Genomic DNA, 18,471 nt, shown 5'->3' with positions numbered 1-18,471 from the left:
CCTAATCAGAAAAACGTCCAAGGGTTCATATAACTTCACTTATTTGTTATTTATTACACACCCTCTCCTTGAAAGATTATATATATATATATATATATATATATATATATATTTAGCTTTTCCACCAAAACACTGACTAATGGAATGACAAAAAAAAATGATATGAAAAGCACTTTTTTCCCCACCATTTGAAAAGTTTTGCACTTTTCCTCTCTTAACTATGCAGATTTATATGATTGGTTGCATTTTGTTATTTGTAACAAATAAATACCCCCCCCCCCTCTCTCAGGTTGAAAAGAATGGCTGTAATTACTTAAATAGTTAGATGTCATATTTCCCAGAAAACTGTATTAAAAGTCTTAAAGGTAAAGATAAATAATAATATATACATGTTTTAATCTAAATACTTAATCGAAATGCATATTGGTTTGTAAACAAATTTAATATAGCCTAAATGTCATTATTTCTTTCCAAACTTCGTAATCACTAACCACACGGGGGCGATGTGTATCCGCTCACTCTCACAATCGCTCTGTAGCCACGCCCACCTCTCCGCCAATCAGAGAGCACGTTTTCATGTCGCAGCACGCTTGCTAGCGGAAGTAGCAGTGGCACCACAGTTGACACAAACAACCTCAGTCTTTGTAAATAAGGTAAATATACCGCTTTTTCTGCACGTTTCACCACGCGAAATGCGGTCGCATATTAATATTAAACATTTAAGCGTACTTGGCAAAGTATGTAACGACGCGTGTTTACGTAAGACCATAGTTTACCAACGGCAAGGCCTAGCTGCTGGTGTGTTGATGTTCTTCATACCGGGTACTGAGCATGGGCTGACTAGTTTATTCTCTTAAACTTATGTTTATTAGTATTAAACAACACATAATGCTTTTAGATTCCAGTTAATAAAGTAAACATACGGTTAGAATATGAATTAATGTACTAATACCTAGTAACTTTGTCGAGGAAAAAAAATTATACTTTTGTTCACTAATAAAACATTGCTTGTTTTCAAATGTGTTGTTATTCTACATGCATGCGTGTTAGTTATCATTTGTAGTCTCCTAAATAATCTCATTGTATCAAGTGCATGTAAATACATCTCTTCTTGGCTGTCTCAGAGCTGTAATCTTCTAGTGCACTTGGCAGCCTTGTTTAATCATCATGAAAGTGCATCAAGCAGAACTTCGCCCTGATAATGTAGTTATTTTTACCACGAACCACCTGTCATATTAAATTCCTGCATCAAAGTGTCGTCGAAAGCATATTGCTGTGGATCAACATCAATTTAACAAGCCCTATGAAATGTGTTTATTGTACATGAGTTATTGAGGCTTGCAAGTACAGATTTAATAAGAACAGCTCTTGCATTTTTTAAGTCTGAACATAGTCCTCTCTGTCTGTGAAACTTGTTTTTTTTAGCTTTGAATATTTACCTCATGCTTTCAGAAACTGGGATCTGAGTTGTTTAAACTCTCTTTCTGTCAGATGGAGGTGGATCAGCTGCTGTCTCTCTCAGGTTCAGCTCTGGCTCAGGCCATCAGCTCTCTACTGGAAACCCCAGGCCTCTATGTTTTCTCAGACATACTAGAACTGCCCAACGTCCGCGAGGTGAGTTTTTGTGCTGAAAAATCTATTTCAGTTTGACTTGATGACTTTACATGAGTTCTGTGTCAAATGTAATTATTTTAAATGGCAGCGCTGGTGTGTTATATTTAATGTCAAGGCGATTAAACATCTGTTCAAGCACAGAGCCGTTTTGTTTTCTTTCTTGATGCGTTTCGCCATGGTGTCTAAAACCAAATTCAATTTTTTTTATATCCCATTCAAATCCGATTAGTGTAAAATACTCTTGAAAAGTTTTCAAGAGCATATTACACAAACTTAATTTGAATGGGATATAAAAAAACAAGGGTACACAGGGCATCTGATCAATCTAAAGTCTGAAATCATATTTTTTATGGTTTGAGTCACATTCAAACAGTCAGGTTGCCATTTCAAGTGTTTTTTGCCCATTCAGAGCATTCCATATTTTTGGTCATAATGCATTTATAAAGATATTTATAGTACATTATATATTAAAATTAAATTTTGTAATATACTAGCATTCAAACGTTTGTGGGGGTTTTTATGGTTTTGACAGAAGTCTCTCATGCTTACCAAGGCTGCATTTATTTGATCCAAAATAAAAACATGAAATATTAGTTCAATTTAAAATAACTTTTTTTAAGACATTTTAAAATGTAATTTATCCTGGTGTTGGCAAAGCTGAATTTTCAGCAGCGTTTACTCCAGTCTTCAGTGTCACATGATCCATCAGAAATCATTCTAATATTGCTGATTTACTACCTAAGAAACATTCGTTGTGCGGCTTCATATTTTTGTGGAAAATATGCAACATTTATTTCATTATTGTTTGACTAGAAAAGCATTTATTTGAAAGAAAATCTATTATTTTATAAATGTCTTCACTGTTATTTTGATTATTTTAAATATCTTTATCTTTCTTTCTTTTGGGGCAAAGAGTACAGACTCCAGACTTTTGAACATAACATATATATTTATTACATTATATATTATTATACTGATATTTGTTAGGAGTGCTGTAATAAAAACAAATTGGCAAGTCAACAGATGTCATCATCGGTGCATTACATGCACAAGTTCACAGAGTACTCGTGTATCGCACCGTCATTCCTACAGAGCCCAGCTAAAGTGTTTACCTGCTCAACACAAAATACTTCAACACTTTGTCATATCAATCATTGTCTGCACTTCACTTCCCCTCTCTCTAGCTAGAGACGGGTCCCCACGCTCCAGTGTACCACCTTCTCAATCTTTTTGCGTATGGAACCTACTGCGACTATAAAGGTAACCATGACAACAAATGATCTGACCAGATATTGGCCCCCTGAGGTGGCAGGTTCATTCCCTGCTCTGACTTAGAATGAGACTGTATATGCTGCCCTTTGCCTTGCTAAATAAGTTAACTCCTGTGAGGGGGAAACGCGAGTCTCTGGCCCATATTCTGTTGCAGATTTTACCAGGGCTTTAATGTAATCAGTTGTTTTCCTTCCGGCTGTGCGGATGGTCATAATGTATGTTAATTTAATGTATGTCTGCCATTTAGAGAGGGCAGCCTCACTTCCTGAACTCACACCCGCCCAGAAGAACAAACTCCGTCACCTGTCAATCATCAGCCTGGCCTCCAATCTAAAGGTAGTGATTCATCCGTTCTCGACTGAGGGTTTATTAGCACTGTTTTTAATGAGTTCCGTTATGATCAGCTCACAGCTGTTAACAGTATGGGCTATTAGTGTTATTGACTGCATGATTGACGAAACCAATATTCTCTTATCAAGCCTTTGTAATATTACTAGGACAAATGAGGAGTTTTAATTTACCCTAGAGCATCTCAAAAAATTAGAATATCATGAAAAAGGTCAATATTTTTTTGTCACTCATTTCAGAAAGTGAAACCCATATATTTAGAGTGAAATATTTCAAGCCTTTATTTCTTAAAAATGTGATGATTATGGCCCACAGATAATGAAAACCCAAAATTCAGTGTCTCAGAAAATTAGAATATTACATAAGATCAATAAAAAAGGATATTTTAAACATAAATGTCAGGCTTCTGAAAAGTATGTTCATTTACTGTATATGTACTCAATACTTGGTTGGGCCTCCTTTTGCATGAATTACTGCATCAATGCGGCGTGGCATGGAGGCTATCAGTTTGTGGCACTGCTCAGGTGTGATGGAAGCCCAGGTTGCTTTGATAGTGGCCTTCAGGTCATCTGCATTGTTGGGTCTGGTGTCTCTCATCTTCTTCTTGACAATACTCCATTGATTCTCTATGGGGTTCAGGTCAGGCGAGTTTGCTGGCCAATCAAGCACAGTAACACCATGATCACTGAACCAGCTTTTGGTACCTTTGGCAGTGTGGGCAGGTGCCAAGTCCTGCTGGAAAATGAAATCAGCATCTCCATAAAGCTTGTCAGCAGAAGGAAGCATGAAGTGCTCTAAAATTTCCTGGTAGATGGCTGCGTTGACTGTGGACTTTAGAAAACACAGTGGACCAACACCAGCAGATGACATGGCAGCCCAAATCATCACTGACTGTGGAAACTTCACACTGGACTTAAAGCAACATGGATTCTGTGCCTCTCCACTCTTCCTCCAGGCTCTGGGACCTTGATTTCCAAATGAAATGCAAAATTTACTTTGATCTGAAAAGAGGACTTTGGACCACTGAGCAACAGTCCAGTTCTTTTTCTCCACAGCCCAGGTAAGACGCTTTTGACGTTGTCTCTGGTTCAGAAGTGTCTTGGTAGCCCTTTTCCTGAAGATGTCTGAGCGTGCTGACTCTTGATGCACTGACTCCAGCTTCAGTCCACTCCTTGTGAAGCTCTCCCAAGTGTTTGAATCAGCTTTGCTTGACAGTATTCTCAAGCTTGCGGTCATCCCTGTTGCTTGTGCACCTTTTCCTACCTAAATTCTTTCTTCCAGTCTACTTTGCATTTAATATGCTTTGATACAGCACTCTGGAAACAGCCACACCTTTCAGTAATGACCCTCTGTGAATTACCCTCTTTGTGGAGGGCTTCAATGTTCATCTTCTGGATCATTGCCAAGTCAGCAGTCTTCCCCATTATTGGGGTTTCAAAGAACAAGAGATACCCGGAATTTATACTGTAGGGATGGTCATTAATTGAAACTCAAATGTAACTATTCTAATATTTTGAGGTCCTGATTTTTGACTTTCATGAGCTGTAAGCTCTAATCATCAAAATTAAAAAAAAAAACTTTTTAAATGTTTTACTTTACATGTAATGAATCTAAAATATATGAAAGTTTCACTTTTTGAAATAAGTTACAAGAACAATTAACTTTTTCACGATATTCAAATTTTTTGAGAGATGTACCTGTACAAAAAAAAACAAAAAAAACCTCTTTCTCTGGATAGTGTCTGCCGTATTCACTACTGCTCCAGCAGTTAGAGCTGAAGAATGTGCGTGAGCTGGAAGATCTGCTGATCGAGGCTGTTTACAGTGACATTATCCATGGGAAACTGGACCAGAGGAACCAGCAGGTCGAGGTAGATTGCAGTATAGGTCGAGACCTGGGCCCCAATGAATTACCCAACATTGCCAACACACTGCAGGAGTGGTAAGCTTGTATTTGTGTTTGTGTCAGTATGCCGTGATGGATTCTGTTGCTGATGTAAAAAGGAAAATGCCTTGCTGGTGGTATTATTTCTGTGTTTGTCTCTCCTAGGTGTGCAGGCTGTGAAGCAGTTCTGTGTGGCATTGAGGAGCAGGTGTCAAGAGCCAATCAGTACAGAGAAAGCCAACTCAAGGTCAAAGTTCAAGTGGAAACAGAGGTTTGTGTGTGCATCTTTATCCGTCCTAAGTGACATACAGTATGATATAATGTCTATGGTGAAGTAGTATTCATGTGATTTTGACATTTTTTTAACATAATTTGGCGCTTCAAATGACCCTTAAATGTAATGTAATGCGATATCAAGTTAAAAAGTCACAAAAGTCATGTTTAAAGTAACATTTTTATATTTCCCTTACAATTTGTATATAAGTGAGTGTACACATTTAATCATTATTTTCCAGGTTTCAGAATACATTTGATATTTAACAATAGTTAAATATTTATCTATCTATCTATATATATATATATATATATATATACATACAGCGTTGCTTGGAAGTTTGTGAACCCCTTGCAGAATCTGTGCAAATGTGAATAGTTTTAACAAAATACAACTATTTTTATTTTAGAAGCTATTTTTTAATACTGTTCTGAGTAAGATATTTTACATAAAAGATGTTTACATTTAGTCCACAAGACAAAACAATTACTAAAATTATTAAAATAACCCCATTCAAAAGTTTGGGTACCCTTGGTTCTTTATACTGGTGGTTACCTGGATGATTCGCAACTGTTTTTTTTTTGTTTTGTGATAGTTGGGGGGGATGAAAACTTTTGAACAGGATGAAGATGTCCAAATTTTTCTTATTTTGTAGAAATATATTTTTTTCCATTTAGTACTGCCCTTCAGAAGCAACAGGAGATACTTGCATGTTTCCCGGAAGACAAATTAAGTACAATTTACCTTGATCTTCAAATTAAAAAAAATTCACTTAATGCATCGTGTTTCCTTCTGGAGCATCAGTGAATGTTTGAACCTTTTTTAATAGTTGTGTTTGAGTCCCTCAATCATCCTCGGTGTGAAAAGATGGATCTCAAAATCATACAGTCACTGCTGGAAAGGGTTCAAATATGCAAAAGATGCTGGAAAACTGAAGATTCTGTAGGACCTGGAGGATTTTTCTGAAGAACAGAGCTCAGTTTAACTGTTCAGAACAAACAAGGGACTCAAGAACAACCATCACAAAACAAAAAACAGTCGTAGATCATCAAGGTAACCACACACAGTATTAAGAACCAAGGGTTCCCAAACTTTTGAATGGGGTTATTTTAATAATTTCAGCTATTTTTTTTTGTCTTGTGGACTAAATGTAAACATCTTTTATGGAAAATATCTTACTCCGGACAGTACTAAATAAAAAAATAACATGCATTTTGTATGATCTCATTAAAATGACTAACATTTTCACAGATTCTGCCAGGGGTTCACAAACTTTCAAGCAGCACTGTATACAGATAAATAGACAGTTAGTTAGATATAAATATATTTTATATAAATAATACAAAATTGTGCCAAACTACTTTGAAAACGATGAAATTCATTCTTTTGAAGCTTTTTTTTTTCTTCATTATGATTTCAGGACAGTTGCATCACCCTGACTTTTTTATTTATTTTTTTACTTTGAGCCCCCCAAGAATATCAAAATGAATGTCAACTCAGGAATCTAAAGCATGTTAATCACTGAAGAAGTATATTCAAGTCATTTTGTATATGATTTGCAAACAAAAATAAGCATTAGTTCATCGACCCACATAAAAGCAGTTTTATGTGTTTAAATGTAAAATTAAACATTTAAGTATATAAAGGCTATGTTCAGAATAGATAGTGTGTGCTTAGTTTGTGATTGGATTTTTTGTTATTTTAATGTTCCTTAAGGTTCAGTTATAATGTTAATAAATTATTTTGCACAAAAACTCACCTGTTAAGCGACTGAACGCCAGTAGATGGGGCATATGGTGCAATGATGTATAACTATTCTTTAACGTCTTGTTCTGGCAGCGGTCATACGCAAATATACCTGTATGATGTTACGAATCTCACAATATCCAAACGAGTTGTTTTTGGAGCTTGATTAAACATAAGCAAAGCATATTTGATTTCTCATGTCATGGCCTTTTAAGACATTTTTATAGAAAAATGAGATAAAACATGCAAAATGACCATATTTATTGGTTATGTTAGTATACAGCATGTTGTTTTAAGTGTTTACTATACATTTATTTTTATAGTATAGAGTATACTGTGTAGTAATATAGCATCTTTTCACTGTATATCTAAAGAGTTAATTTTTATTTCACTTTGACAGCTCCTGGATTCAATGACAAGTTTTTTTCACACCTCTTCATTTAGGTATCAAACCTACAAAAAACCCTCAAGGCAAGTTCTGCTTCCCCATCATCTGGCCCCGCCTCTGCTGGAGCAGCATCCAATCAAGATGCAGACCAGCCAGCTGAGCCAAGAGACCCTGCCTCCTCTCAGGAACCACGGCAACCAGGAAAAAAGAGCTCAAAGGTCAAAGGGTAAGTAAACTGCATTTTAGGGTTTACTGCTTCAGAATCCCTTCCACTGTCTTTCTATAATGTATCATAACTCTAGAAAACATCACAGTGGTTTACATTAAAAAGCCCTGTGCAGTTTTTGCTATTAAAGCTACTAGTCTCACTACCCATAAATCATACATCCCAGGGAGTTAATATTTACTAATGGCATTTTTAAGCACATAGAATATGATTTATGAGTTTTTATGTGCACTGTTTCAATGAGCTTATGTACTGCTTCCTGCCTTTAGTTAAGTGTGACGTATTAGAAATCACCCACAGGCTTATAGTCCTAATTAAGCCTCAGTGAGTTTAAAATTGTCTCTGTCCTGGTTTGGAAATCTCATGTCAGGATGTGCTCTGGAAAGAGAGAGGGCTTTTGATCACCACTGCTTTTTCTTTTTGAATGAAGAATGTCAGTTAAGAAGAGGTATAATTTATTCAGGGCTGATCTGACAGATTAATCTGAGTCCAAGGCTTTAAAGGAATCTCAGTGGAGACTCGTCATAACATTTTAGGACTACTCCTTGTCCGTGTGGGAAGCTGCTGCACATTTTCCAATAATAATTATGTAATTATCAAAATATGATTAGGAAAATACATTAAAGGCATGTCCTAGCTAAGCTACATGTTAAGATCATTCACAATTTAGACTTGCACCTTTTTAAGGCATTCAAAATGAGCATAAATAGGGTCAGATAATTAAAGAAATAGTTCACCCAAAAATGAAAATTTGCTGAAAATATACTCACCCACAGGCCATCCAAGATGTAGATGAGTTTGTTTTTCTTTGGAACTGATTTGGAGAAATTTAGCATTACATCACATGCTCACCAATGGATCCTCTGCAGTGAATGGGTGCCGTCAGAATGAGAGTCCAAACAGCTGATAAAAAAACATCTCAATAAAGTGATTGGCATGACTCCAGTCCATCATTTGACATCTTGTGATGATAAAAGATGTGTATTTGCGAGAAATAATCCATCATTAAGGTGTTTTAACTTTAAACTGACTTCTGGCCAAAGTCCCAGTCTGTACCAGACGGCACCCATTCACTGTAGAGGATCCATTGGTGAGCATGTGATGTAATGCTCAGTTTCTCCAAATCTGTTCCGATAAAGAAACAAGCTCATCTACATCTTGGATAGCTTGAGGGTGAGGAAATTTTCATTTTTGGGTGAACTAATCCTTCAACATTAAAATATGTACCATTTATAGCCACAAGGAAAATAATTATAATATCAAATTCTCACTGAACAGTTCTTTCTCTCTGTATTTTTCAGGCTTCGTGGGAGCGGAAAGATTTGGTCAAAGTCAAATTGATCTCAAGCCCCAAATCTTCAGTTACCCACTTGCAGACAGATATAGTGTGGACTGCTTGCTTGGATAGACAGATGAATAAACCTTTTGCCACTTCTCAGACACAATCCACCATCATAGTCTAATACAACTTTTACACGACGCTGGGTGCGTTTATGTTCGTGTGTGTGCTGTAAATGTCATTTAATTTGACATACTCCTTTTCCTTTGCGTGTTTGTTTTTTGTTCGTTATTAAATCTGGATGTAAATTGATGAAGCCAATGAATAAATGATATCCATCTGTCACCCTGTGTAGTCTCTGGCTTTCATGTTTCCTTTCCTCTAATGTTAAGTGCTGCTAAATGTTTCGTCTCAATGGGGGCATGTCTGTTAAGAGGTCATGGCATTAATTAGCCACACTTTAATGTTGGAGTCCTGAAATAACATCCTGGTTTCCTCTCTTACTCTCAGCACATACGCTCTTTCCCACCACTGTGTTGTGCGAAATGCCCTTTATCCAGCCATAAACTAACTGCCTGACTAAAGCAATGTTTCTCTCTCTGTCCTGAATAATGGTCTGTAATGGTAGCGATTAACTTGTGGTAGCCACTTAGAAATGAGGAGAACAATAAAAAGCAGAGAGCGATGATCTACTTTTATATTAACCCCTGCCTCCTCTCTTTCTGTCTGCAGAAATCCGTCCACCTCAAATTCCATGATCCTTTCTGCGCACACACACTCTTGTTTCTCTCTATAAATAGTGGTGTTAATTTCAGTCAGTGTGACTGAGGTTCACTGTTTCTCAGTCTCTCAGCTCTGAGCAGATGGGAGCTGTGAACTCTTGCAGCTTACGTGTACAGCGTGTGTGTCTGAAGTGAATGTGTGAAGCATCTTTGTGTCCTGGTGTTTTGTTGCTGTGCGATGGCTAATGAGTGTTTGCGGTGTCCCTTTGGCCTTGCTGTTTGGCGTGCGTGATTGCATGAGTCACTGTCATATAGGAAGTCCTTTCAAACACCACACCAAAGAAACACGTTTTAAAACACCAGAGATGGCTTTTTATTGACTTCATAGTACATTGAATCACATATTTAAGGCAGTGCTACATAAAAGATGTGAAACCTCCAACCTCTCTTCTTGTGCATGATGTGAAAAATTACGAGAGAATTCAATCTTGATATGCCCATAAACTATAATGGCACATTAGTTTCTTTTTTCCCCTCTTTGTTGTAATTCTTTTTTTTTTTTCATGAGTTACATGGTTATTCGAGAGGGGATGATTATGATTTCCTTGGAAAATTCAGCTTATATTACTTCTGGTTTAAAGTGAGAATGTATCAATATGTAAAACTGACCATTTTTATATATGTTCTTGGTCATATTGTGAACAATTCATAATTTCAAAGGGGAAAAAAAATCTTTAAATGTAAATCAAATGTACAAACTTGCTCCTTTTACTAAGACAGACCACACAGGCTATAGAATGCAAAGTCAGGTTCTGGAAGTAAGAATCCCATTCAATTTCTCCATTAGAGAACTGATTTGTAATGATAAATTATAAACTATAAAGGCCAGACCTACTGTGAGCTACGAGGTTGTTATAGATTTCTGTTGAAGCACTCGATCTGCATTATTGAGACTTGTTTTTGGTGAAAATCTAAATTACTCACGATTCTTACAGAGAAATCTCCAATAATCATAGAATCGTGAAGCAAATGGTGCCAAAAGAACAATTCACCACCTGCACATTACCATGAAGCACTGCCAAAAATGAATTAGAGTCAGTCTCCCTAAACTCCCAAATGAACATATATATGCATATTTTGCAATAAACATAAAATATCTCACTTCTATTTATAATCAACATCTTTAAATGCATTATTTTTAATAATTCACAATGCATAATGCAAGTACAGTCCTGCATCTTTGTCCTTTTGTCCGATTTTCAAATACTTTTTTGCTACAAATGAAAGTTTGTAATGATGTGATTCACCTTGTTGATTTGGTTCATGGCTTGTAACTTTTAAAGACTTTATTTTAAATCCCTATGAGGGAAAAAGAGTGGGAAAAATACTTCAGAAATTAAGCCCGCTGATAAAGTGGGCAGACACTGTTGCGCTATACTGGATAACGTTAACCATTGATTAGCCAATTAGCTATCCACACACTGATTTTGCAAATTTGTAGACTATCTCTTTCTATCTGTGATAGAAAGATAATTTTTCACACTTGTCCTTTAAAACGTCCTTCCTTAATTTTTCCTGTTGAATATTCACTTTCATTATCAATTTAGTCAAAAGTACAGAAGTAAAATTGGTAGCAACACTGACTTCAGGACAGATTTAAAAATGTTGCTATCGTCTAAAAACCCAATCCCTCCTGATAGTTACGGTTCATAAACAAGAAACCCCAAGCTGCTTCGCTAGCCATGGGTTGTTAGCGTAGCGATACATCAAACAAACTTGTGTGGCATGGTTTTTTAATTGCTTATCAAACTAAATATGCCATGGAAGCACCAAGCTTATTTTTCATTGTCTTCATACATGTCCTTAATTGTGCTTTCCATAAACTCGACATGAAAACATCACACGCATCAACCACTGTGGTAAGTATAGCTCGCCGATAACCAAAAAAGACGCCCAAGAAGAGCTATATGGTATAAAGCTAATAAGAAGCATAACAACACACTCAGAATAGAATTACGTAGGTTTCACAAACACCTCAACAGATGTTGAATCAGAAATTAACGAAAACGTCCATCTGATAATTAGTGTAAATTATAAGGTAACACTGCAGAGGTGTCTCCAGATATCAGCTGACGTCATTGCAGTCCGCTGAGCCATATGAAACAAAACACTATAAACAAATGATGTGAATTATATTTAACTCTTCAAAATAACTGCAGTCATTCATTAAGCTCAAATAAATGCTACACAAAGTGCAATAAAGGCAGCGGTAGGCGGCTGTAACCTTTGTATGCATGAAAGAGAGGCTACTGCAAGCATGTCACGCCGGTTACTAAATTAATGACTACATACATCACAGCTTGTTCCAGGATCAGAAGCTAATGATTGTTTTTATGGTAGAGGACATAGCATTCCCGGAGCCCTTGTGAACGGCTGCGTTGAGCTCATGAGAATATTACTGTACAAACAGCACTGGAAGAAAGAGGTACAGCCAGAAATGAAGAGCCACTGGACCACAAAGCCTCACAGTCTCCATCAGAGTGTCCAAACAGATGTATTCTTCCATATATCCACATGTGTCTATCTACATGTAATGTACATTCACATGGCTTGCCCACATGTTCTCACCAACGGCCACACCAAAGTCTGTGTCATTTGATTTGATATGGGAACAGTCAGCTCTTCAAAGATTGACCACTGGTATCCTGCAGCGTGGAGTAAAGAGATGAAGAAAGAGACGGCAAATTAAATTAATAAGTCTCACTCTATTATCGACTGTGAGATGAATTCTGAAATGCACAGAGCAGCAGGAAGGGGTCTGATTTCATGGATGGCACGCTTTCTTTCGCTCTCTGCGTCTCTCCTGTTGAAATATTCACAACAATTGAGGAAAAACCTCCACAACAACGCCTAACTGGCTGTTTTGTATTGCGAGGCATACCACTGATCTAACAACAATACCATACTGATGTACACACACAGAATCTGCCATACATACAAGGTATCTGCATTGTTAAATTTAAATAGATATTAATTTAATAAATTGAACACATTTTCATTAAATGCACATTTTTACATTTTACAGGTACATTTTGCATCACTAAATGAGTTAAAGGAAGAATAAGAATGTAATATTACTATTAATTAAAGTTAATTTACCATTTACTTGTTTAATAAATATGATTAAATTATATATTTTTTTTATTTACATACATATATCTAACCATTATAAACGCCATAATGAATTTATTTTAAAAATTCAGTGTGTGTGATATCTGCAGGAACTAAAATAACATTTTCCATATTTATTTTACATTAAATTAGTCTATGAAGGTATAATAAATTAATATTTATTTATTTATTTACAGATTGTATTTCCAACAATATATGCAGGAAAGAAAATACAAGAAAATCCAGTTCAAATAGTTAGGCCACTTACTGTACATTTTCCACTTTCCATTGTCATGGTTTTATATAGGCCTATATACATAATTCCTAGTCTTTCCCTCAACAAATGAACAATATTCTAAACATTCTTCTTTTACTGTGATATTTAGAATGCTTTTCAATGTTTCAACCTTTTAATAAGGATTCACCGACACCCTGACATGATTTTAAACGAACAAATCAGTCATTTAGTATAGCCCCTAGTTGTGTTTATTTATTTGTTGGGAACATGTTCTTTTATTTATGTTGTTCCCTTTGACAGGCTTAGCAGTCTTGTTATCTCTGGCTTTCTCTTTCACACACACACGCACACACAAAGAACTTAAACCAGTCTTGGCACCCTGTCCCACGGGCTTACAGCCACAAGCACGCTACCTCTCTCTGTCGGGGAAGGATGGAGTGCTGTGCAGAGTCTGCCTGCTGTCCTCCTGAGCTATGGATCGAGGGATAGCGAGGGAGAGAGGCGGAGGGCGCTGGGAGAAACTGCGGTCGTAACTGAATGAAAGAGAGAGAGAGAGAGAGATTAGGACGACAGCCAGTGAACGAATCGAGAATATAGACACTGATGAAGGTGAGAAAGAGGCATGAAAAGAGAGATTAAAGAGTATAACGGAAAGAAGGCAAACACTTCAGTGACACTGAGGGAAGTTCATACTCTCGCTGGCTTAATTTAATAGACCGCCTTCAGCGAAAGAAAAAAAAAACAGAGCGGGGGAAATTAAAGTGCGCGAAAGAGAAAGAGAGAGAGAAAGACGCTGAAATATTCAGTTAAAATCATATTTGTCCAGCAACCACGAGGAAGACAAAGTGTCGCAGAAGCGGTGTGACGTCCCATGTAATATTAATACCCCACACCGACACGCACTTATCTTCAGTGACTCAGGAGTGAGTTTACTCCACCTCTGCTCTGATGGGATGATGGACGGAGGACTGGGGGTTGTTAAATGAGCGAGAGGATGTCTGTCAAGGCAAGTGTGTGAAATACAGAGATTAATTGCGGAGATGTAGATTGTGCAATAAAATCGCCCTCGGCTCGCTCAGATGAACGTCGGTCTGATCTTAGTTCTACTTGAGCAGCGGCCTCACATTAACATAAACCTGTCGGGAGTTTGCGATGTGACAGTTTTAAACCTCTCTATCGATCTTACAAACAAGCTCGCAAACATTCCCATAATGTCTGATTTGTAGCATCTGCACCATTGCTTTGCCGCAGTATAAAAACGATTGGTTGAAGCAATCCGAATGCTAATCTTATGATAAAACATTTGACGAGTTGGCGATTTCACGTGTGAATTTGTGTTTCGTACAGAAACATTCCTCTTTTAGAATGTAAGATTTAAGGTCCACCCCTAAAGCCGAAAGTATATTTCACGTGTCTGCGAAGTTCAGGATGATTCCAAGGGCCTGAGGAGGGAGAGGGGGCCCAAATGCGAGGGCGTGTGAGTATTTGAAAATTGAAAATAACTATTTAAACACATCTATCCTCACTAACAAGTCAACTACACTTTGAAAGGCTTGCACGCTCAGTTGTGCACGGGATGAAGGGAAATGTGGAAAACTAAGTATACCTGGGCCTTAAACCTAACCGCTAGTTTGATAGTGTTTGCGAACACGTTGTTGACTCATGCGCACTAGAACGTTTCCAGTGCCCGATGTCTGCGCTATTTCTCTCCAGAAGTTATAAAATGTCTTAAAGTAGAGTTACGGGTATCTCTTAACCCCCTCACACAAGTACTTGTCATCATGGCTGTCTGTTGTTGTTGCACTCTTGTTGTTCTATCTATGGTGTTACTTTATCGACTGTGAAACAACAGGCCTTGCCATCGTGTGGACAAACTACTGCAAAAACATTGAAGGCACGTGCGAGCTGAGTATAGTGCACGTATAGTATGTATGTACGCATACTATATTGATGACAAACAACGCATACCCTAGTGTACACTTAAAAGCCAAAGTATGATTTCAGCCTAAGCAGATCATAGAAAAACATACAAATGAGATTGTATGAATTCATACAAATTAGCCACCACTTTGTCAAAATGGTTATAATTGTGTGTCGACTGAAGAGTTTGACACATTGCGATAAAAGTGAATTCAGCAAAGGGAACGTTCTAGCATAAACTAAGGCAGGTAGTAATAAATCACTCTCATAACCTGTCGCCCCGTGTTTATAGTTACTCTCAGGATGATATGGGCCGTTCCTCAGCTCTCTATATCATTTTAATGATCATCTATGCGATCGAATGCTGCCGTCCGAGTAAATATAAATGCATTCCTGTGCCTGATGGCCCTCAATGCTCCAGGCTACATTTCTAATTAAACCAGCACAATAAAAAACTGTAAGGTGTCCACACTGTTAGTGTCTGCAGAGTCAGATGGCATTTTTAACAGTTCTGCAGGGAACTCTTACTGAACAGAAGCATCCTCGACTGAAAGTTTGTGGAAATCTGTGGTGTGAACCCATTATGATACACTGACTGTTCAGTCACTCACACAAGGAAGCAAGCTGTCTCAGGGGATGTATGACAAAACCATGCAGGCAGAGGAGTGGTGAAACGTCTCACCAGAGTTTAGCAGAGATGATGACCGCAGAGAGAATCAGCAAAGATGAGATCGTCACTGTCACATAAAACTGTGGGTCCACTGAGGAAAGAAATAGCACAGGAGAAGTATAATTAGACAAAGTGAGGGGACACTTTGAACAGACATTTGAATTAAACCCATGTGATGTTAAATTCTACTTTGAATTGGAATGATAGGAAGAGGATGTGCAGAACACAGTCACACAACAGAAATAGGACTATAAAAACAATAGACGTGGAAGACGACGTCTCCCCTACAAATATGGGTTTTTAATTACAGATTTCTAAATGTTTTCATATGTACCCACACAATCTTGAATATTTGTTTACATCCCTGACAAGAAAATATATTTGGTTGGACTTTTTAAGACTTTGAAATAAATTTACATTCTAGAACATAAAGCTCCTTTCATCATGGTACATTTAAAATAAGTAAATAATAATAATAATTGAAATATGTGTATAATGATTATAATATATTTAATTAAATCTCATATGTGATTATATATGAAATGCAATAAAAAATAGTTAATATAATTATATATAAATTATTTGTATAAATATGCATATAAATTCAATATTAAATACAATTTAAAATATACAAATGTATACTTACATTTCAAACATCAAATAACAATATCACCTATCAAAGAATACTTCAGAATGACCATGGCACTCTTGTGAATTAAAAAGCCTTTATTATCAAATGGCTATTACTTTGGAGAGTTTTTAGATTTCTTGGATGTAGCCATTTGATTATAAAGGCTTTTTAATTCACAAGAGTGCCATGGTCATTCTGAAGTATTCCTTGATGGACTGTGATAAACCCTAGACCAGAGAGCACCTTGACCTTACAGAACCAGGACCCCGAGACACACTCTCTACTATTGGACTTTGTTTGAACAATATCACCTAATCTGAAAATATTGTGTGTATGATGTCATGAATAGCAGTTGCATGAAATTCATTCTTAAAACATCTTAGATTCTACTTTAAATTAAAAATGCATTCCTCAGACCGTAGAGCATTGCAACACCAAGGTCATGGGTTCAATTCCCATGCTGTGCATTAACCCAGTGTAACATATATGTTGAATGCAATGCAAGTTACTTTTGATAAAAGTGTCTGCCAAATGCATAATTGTAAATTCTGGCCTATTTGCTAATTGCTACCTCAACTCAAATGCAAGAACTGAACTGGAATTTCAAAACTCATTCCCAGTTCGCTTCCAAATGGCCCACATGCCTATAAAAAAGCAATTAAGAGAAACATTAAGATGTAGAAAAAGTGTTAAGAAAGACTTGCAACAAGGAGCCGTTACAGGAGAGAGGAGCGAGAGAATTGTGGGGGCGAAAAGGGTTGGCAGTGTCATAATCAGGTAAAATTGTATTGATTGGATTGATGCCTGCCTCCTGCTCAATGGGAGAGAAATCTAAGCTCTCCTCAAGCGCAGATTTTCTACTATAAGGGACCAGCATGAGCCCAGAGCCCTGTCGGCGATGCAGCTCTCAGATAAAGAACTCGTTTCACGGATACCAACCTTCCTTGGTGTCCTGCTCTTCTGTCTCTATCTTGTCCCTCTCTCCCGTAGTCGGGCGTTGCGTTTGATTGGCAGCCACGCCTCGACGGTGCGACCAGTCCTCGGGCGTAGACACCCTCAAACCCTCCGTCTCCAGACTGGACAGCAAGTGATGGGTTTCATCCTCCAGGGGCTGCGTGGGACCCCAGTCCACTGCCCACAGCTGAGTGGTGCTGGCCTGTGCCGTGACTGGCATCTGCATTTCGCCCAACTCCTCCCACTTTCTGTCATCTGTGTCACCGGTGGCAGTGCAAAAAATTACAGTGACCAGCAGGAAGCTCCAAAGGGGAATGAATCCAATGTGGGGAGAGATGGAGCTGGGGGGAAGGAGAAACAAAGCAACGAAAAGACGGAAGGAGGGATTGAAAAGGAAAAGCTAGAGATCGGAAAAAACACATAACTGAGAGGCGTGAATCGAGCACAGATGGAAAGAGACTTAAAGCAGAAGCTGATGCAACCCAACGGGCTGCAGGAAACTAACTGGTCAGATCTGAGATCACAGTGCAACCAAAACAGTCTGTTCGGCACTCTCGCTTTGCCTTACCATCGCTCCATCGCTTCAGCCTGTTCACTGCCTCCTCGCCGCTCCGATCATCTCTTAAATGAGAATGATGAGAAGAGAAACAGAGCTGGAAGGGGGAGGGTTCAGTCTTGACACTGACTAAAAGACCATAAACAGATGGCTGTAGTGGAGAAATACCCTGCTGGCTCTGAGACAACAAATAAAAACACACACATACTGTAAGCATGTACACTCATCCGGATCAAAACGGATCACACTCATCAAGAACCAAACCACAAGATCCATGGAAAAACAAACATGCGAACACACCTGTGGATGCGTTCCCCGTGTCAAGCCTCTTCTCAAGCCGTCAAACAAAACTCAACATCTGTATCCAGATTGACGGCACACTCTGACTTCCAGGCAACACTCACAAATACACCTACACACACTAAGAAACATGCAAATTCAAACTCTCAAGACAGATATCGGCTCACATGCCTACCTCATGCCACTGAAGAAGGGAGTGGGAGAGAGGCAGAGCGCCTGGAAGTGGTGAAAAGCATTGGTTGCCGTAGCGACAGAGACATGTAGAAATTGCCCGAGTG

At 37.9% G+C, this 18,471-nt stretch overlaps 2 protein-coding genes across 6 annotated transcripts; one reads left to right on the top strand and one right to left on the bottom strand.

Annotated features, from left to right (window-relative positions):
• Nucleotides 1-567: 567 nt before the first annotated feature.
• On the top strand, nt 568-10,193 carry LOC306878368 (COP9 signalosome complex subunit 7a-like). 5 transcript variants are annotated; one of them, XR_013784948.1, is made up of 10 exons: nt 590-653; nt 1,453-1,614; nt 2,799-2,874; nt 3,134-3,222; nt 4,973-5,175; nt 5,284-5,389; nt 6,070-6,125; nt 6,222-6,445; nt 7,583-7,752; nt 9,054-9,381. XR_013784948.1 is itself a non-coding variant. In XM_079430678.1 (8 exons), exons 2-8 carry the CDS (start codon nt 1,492-1,494, stop codon nt 9,091-9,093), a joined length of 807 nt encoding a protein of 268 aa, XP_079286804.1. In that variant the 5' UTR covers nt 568-653; the 3' UTR covers nt 9,094-10,193. The 5 variants fall into 5 exon arrangements, 4 of the variants coding, with proteins under 4 accessions (XP_079286804.1, XP_079286807.1, XP_079286806.1 ...); XM_079430678.1 differs by lacking the exons at nt 6,070-6,125; nt 6,222-6,445 and having other exon boundaries at nt 568-653; nt 1,492-1,614; nt 9,054-10,193; XM_079430681.1 differs by lacking the exons at nt 7,583-7,752; nt 9,054-9,381 and having other exon boundaries at nt 577-653; nt 1,492-1,614; nt 6,222-6,416.
• Nucleotides 10,194-13,571: 3,378 nt separating this feature from the next.
• LOC306878538 (uncharacterized protein) lies at nt 13,572-17,916 on the bottom strand (the record flags this gene model as incomplete). The annotated part of the gene is made up of 4 exons (XM_079430975.1): nt 13,572-13,695; nt 15,765-15,843; nt 17,323-17,678; nt 17,906-17,916. 4 exons carry the CDS (start codon nt 17,914-17,916, stop codon nt 13,572-13,574), a joined length of 570 nt encoding a protein of 189 aa, XP_079287101.1.
• Nucleotides 17,917-18,471: the final 555 nt, after the last annotated feature.

This window comes from Barbus barbus, assembly GCF_936440315.1.
Source record: "Barbus barbus genome assembly, chromosome: 12".
NCBI lineage: Eukaryota > Metazoa > Chordata > Actinopteri > Cypriniformes > Cyprinidae > Barbus > Barbus barbus.
The sequence above is the reverse complement of the archived record's forward strand: the minus strand, read 5'-3'. Positions and strand labels throughout refer to the sequence as shown.

Coding starts and splice junctions, on each gene's coding strand:
- LOC306878368 (XM_079430678.1), top strand. CDS start 1,492: ATGGAGGTGGATCAGCTGCTGTCTCTCTCAGGTTCAGCTCTGGCTCAG. Junction 2,875..3,133: donor AACCTACTGCGACTATAAAG/GTAACCATGACA, acceptor TCTGCCATTTAG/AGAGGGCAGCCTCACTTCCT. Junction 5,176..5,283: donor GCCAACACACTGCAGGAGTG/GTAAGCTTGTAT, acceptor TGTCTCTCCTAG/GTGTGCAGGCTGTGAAGCAG.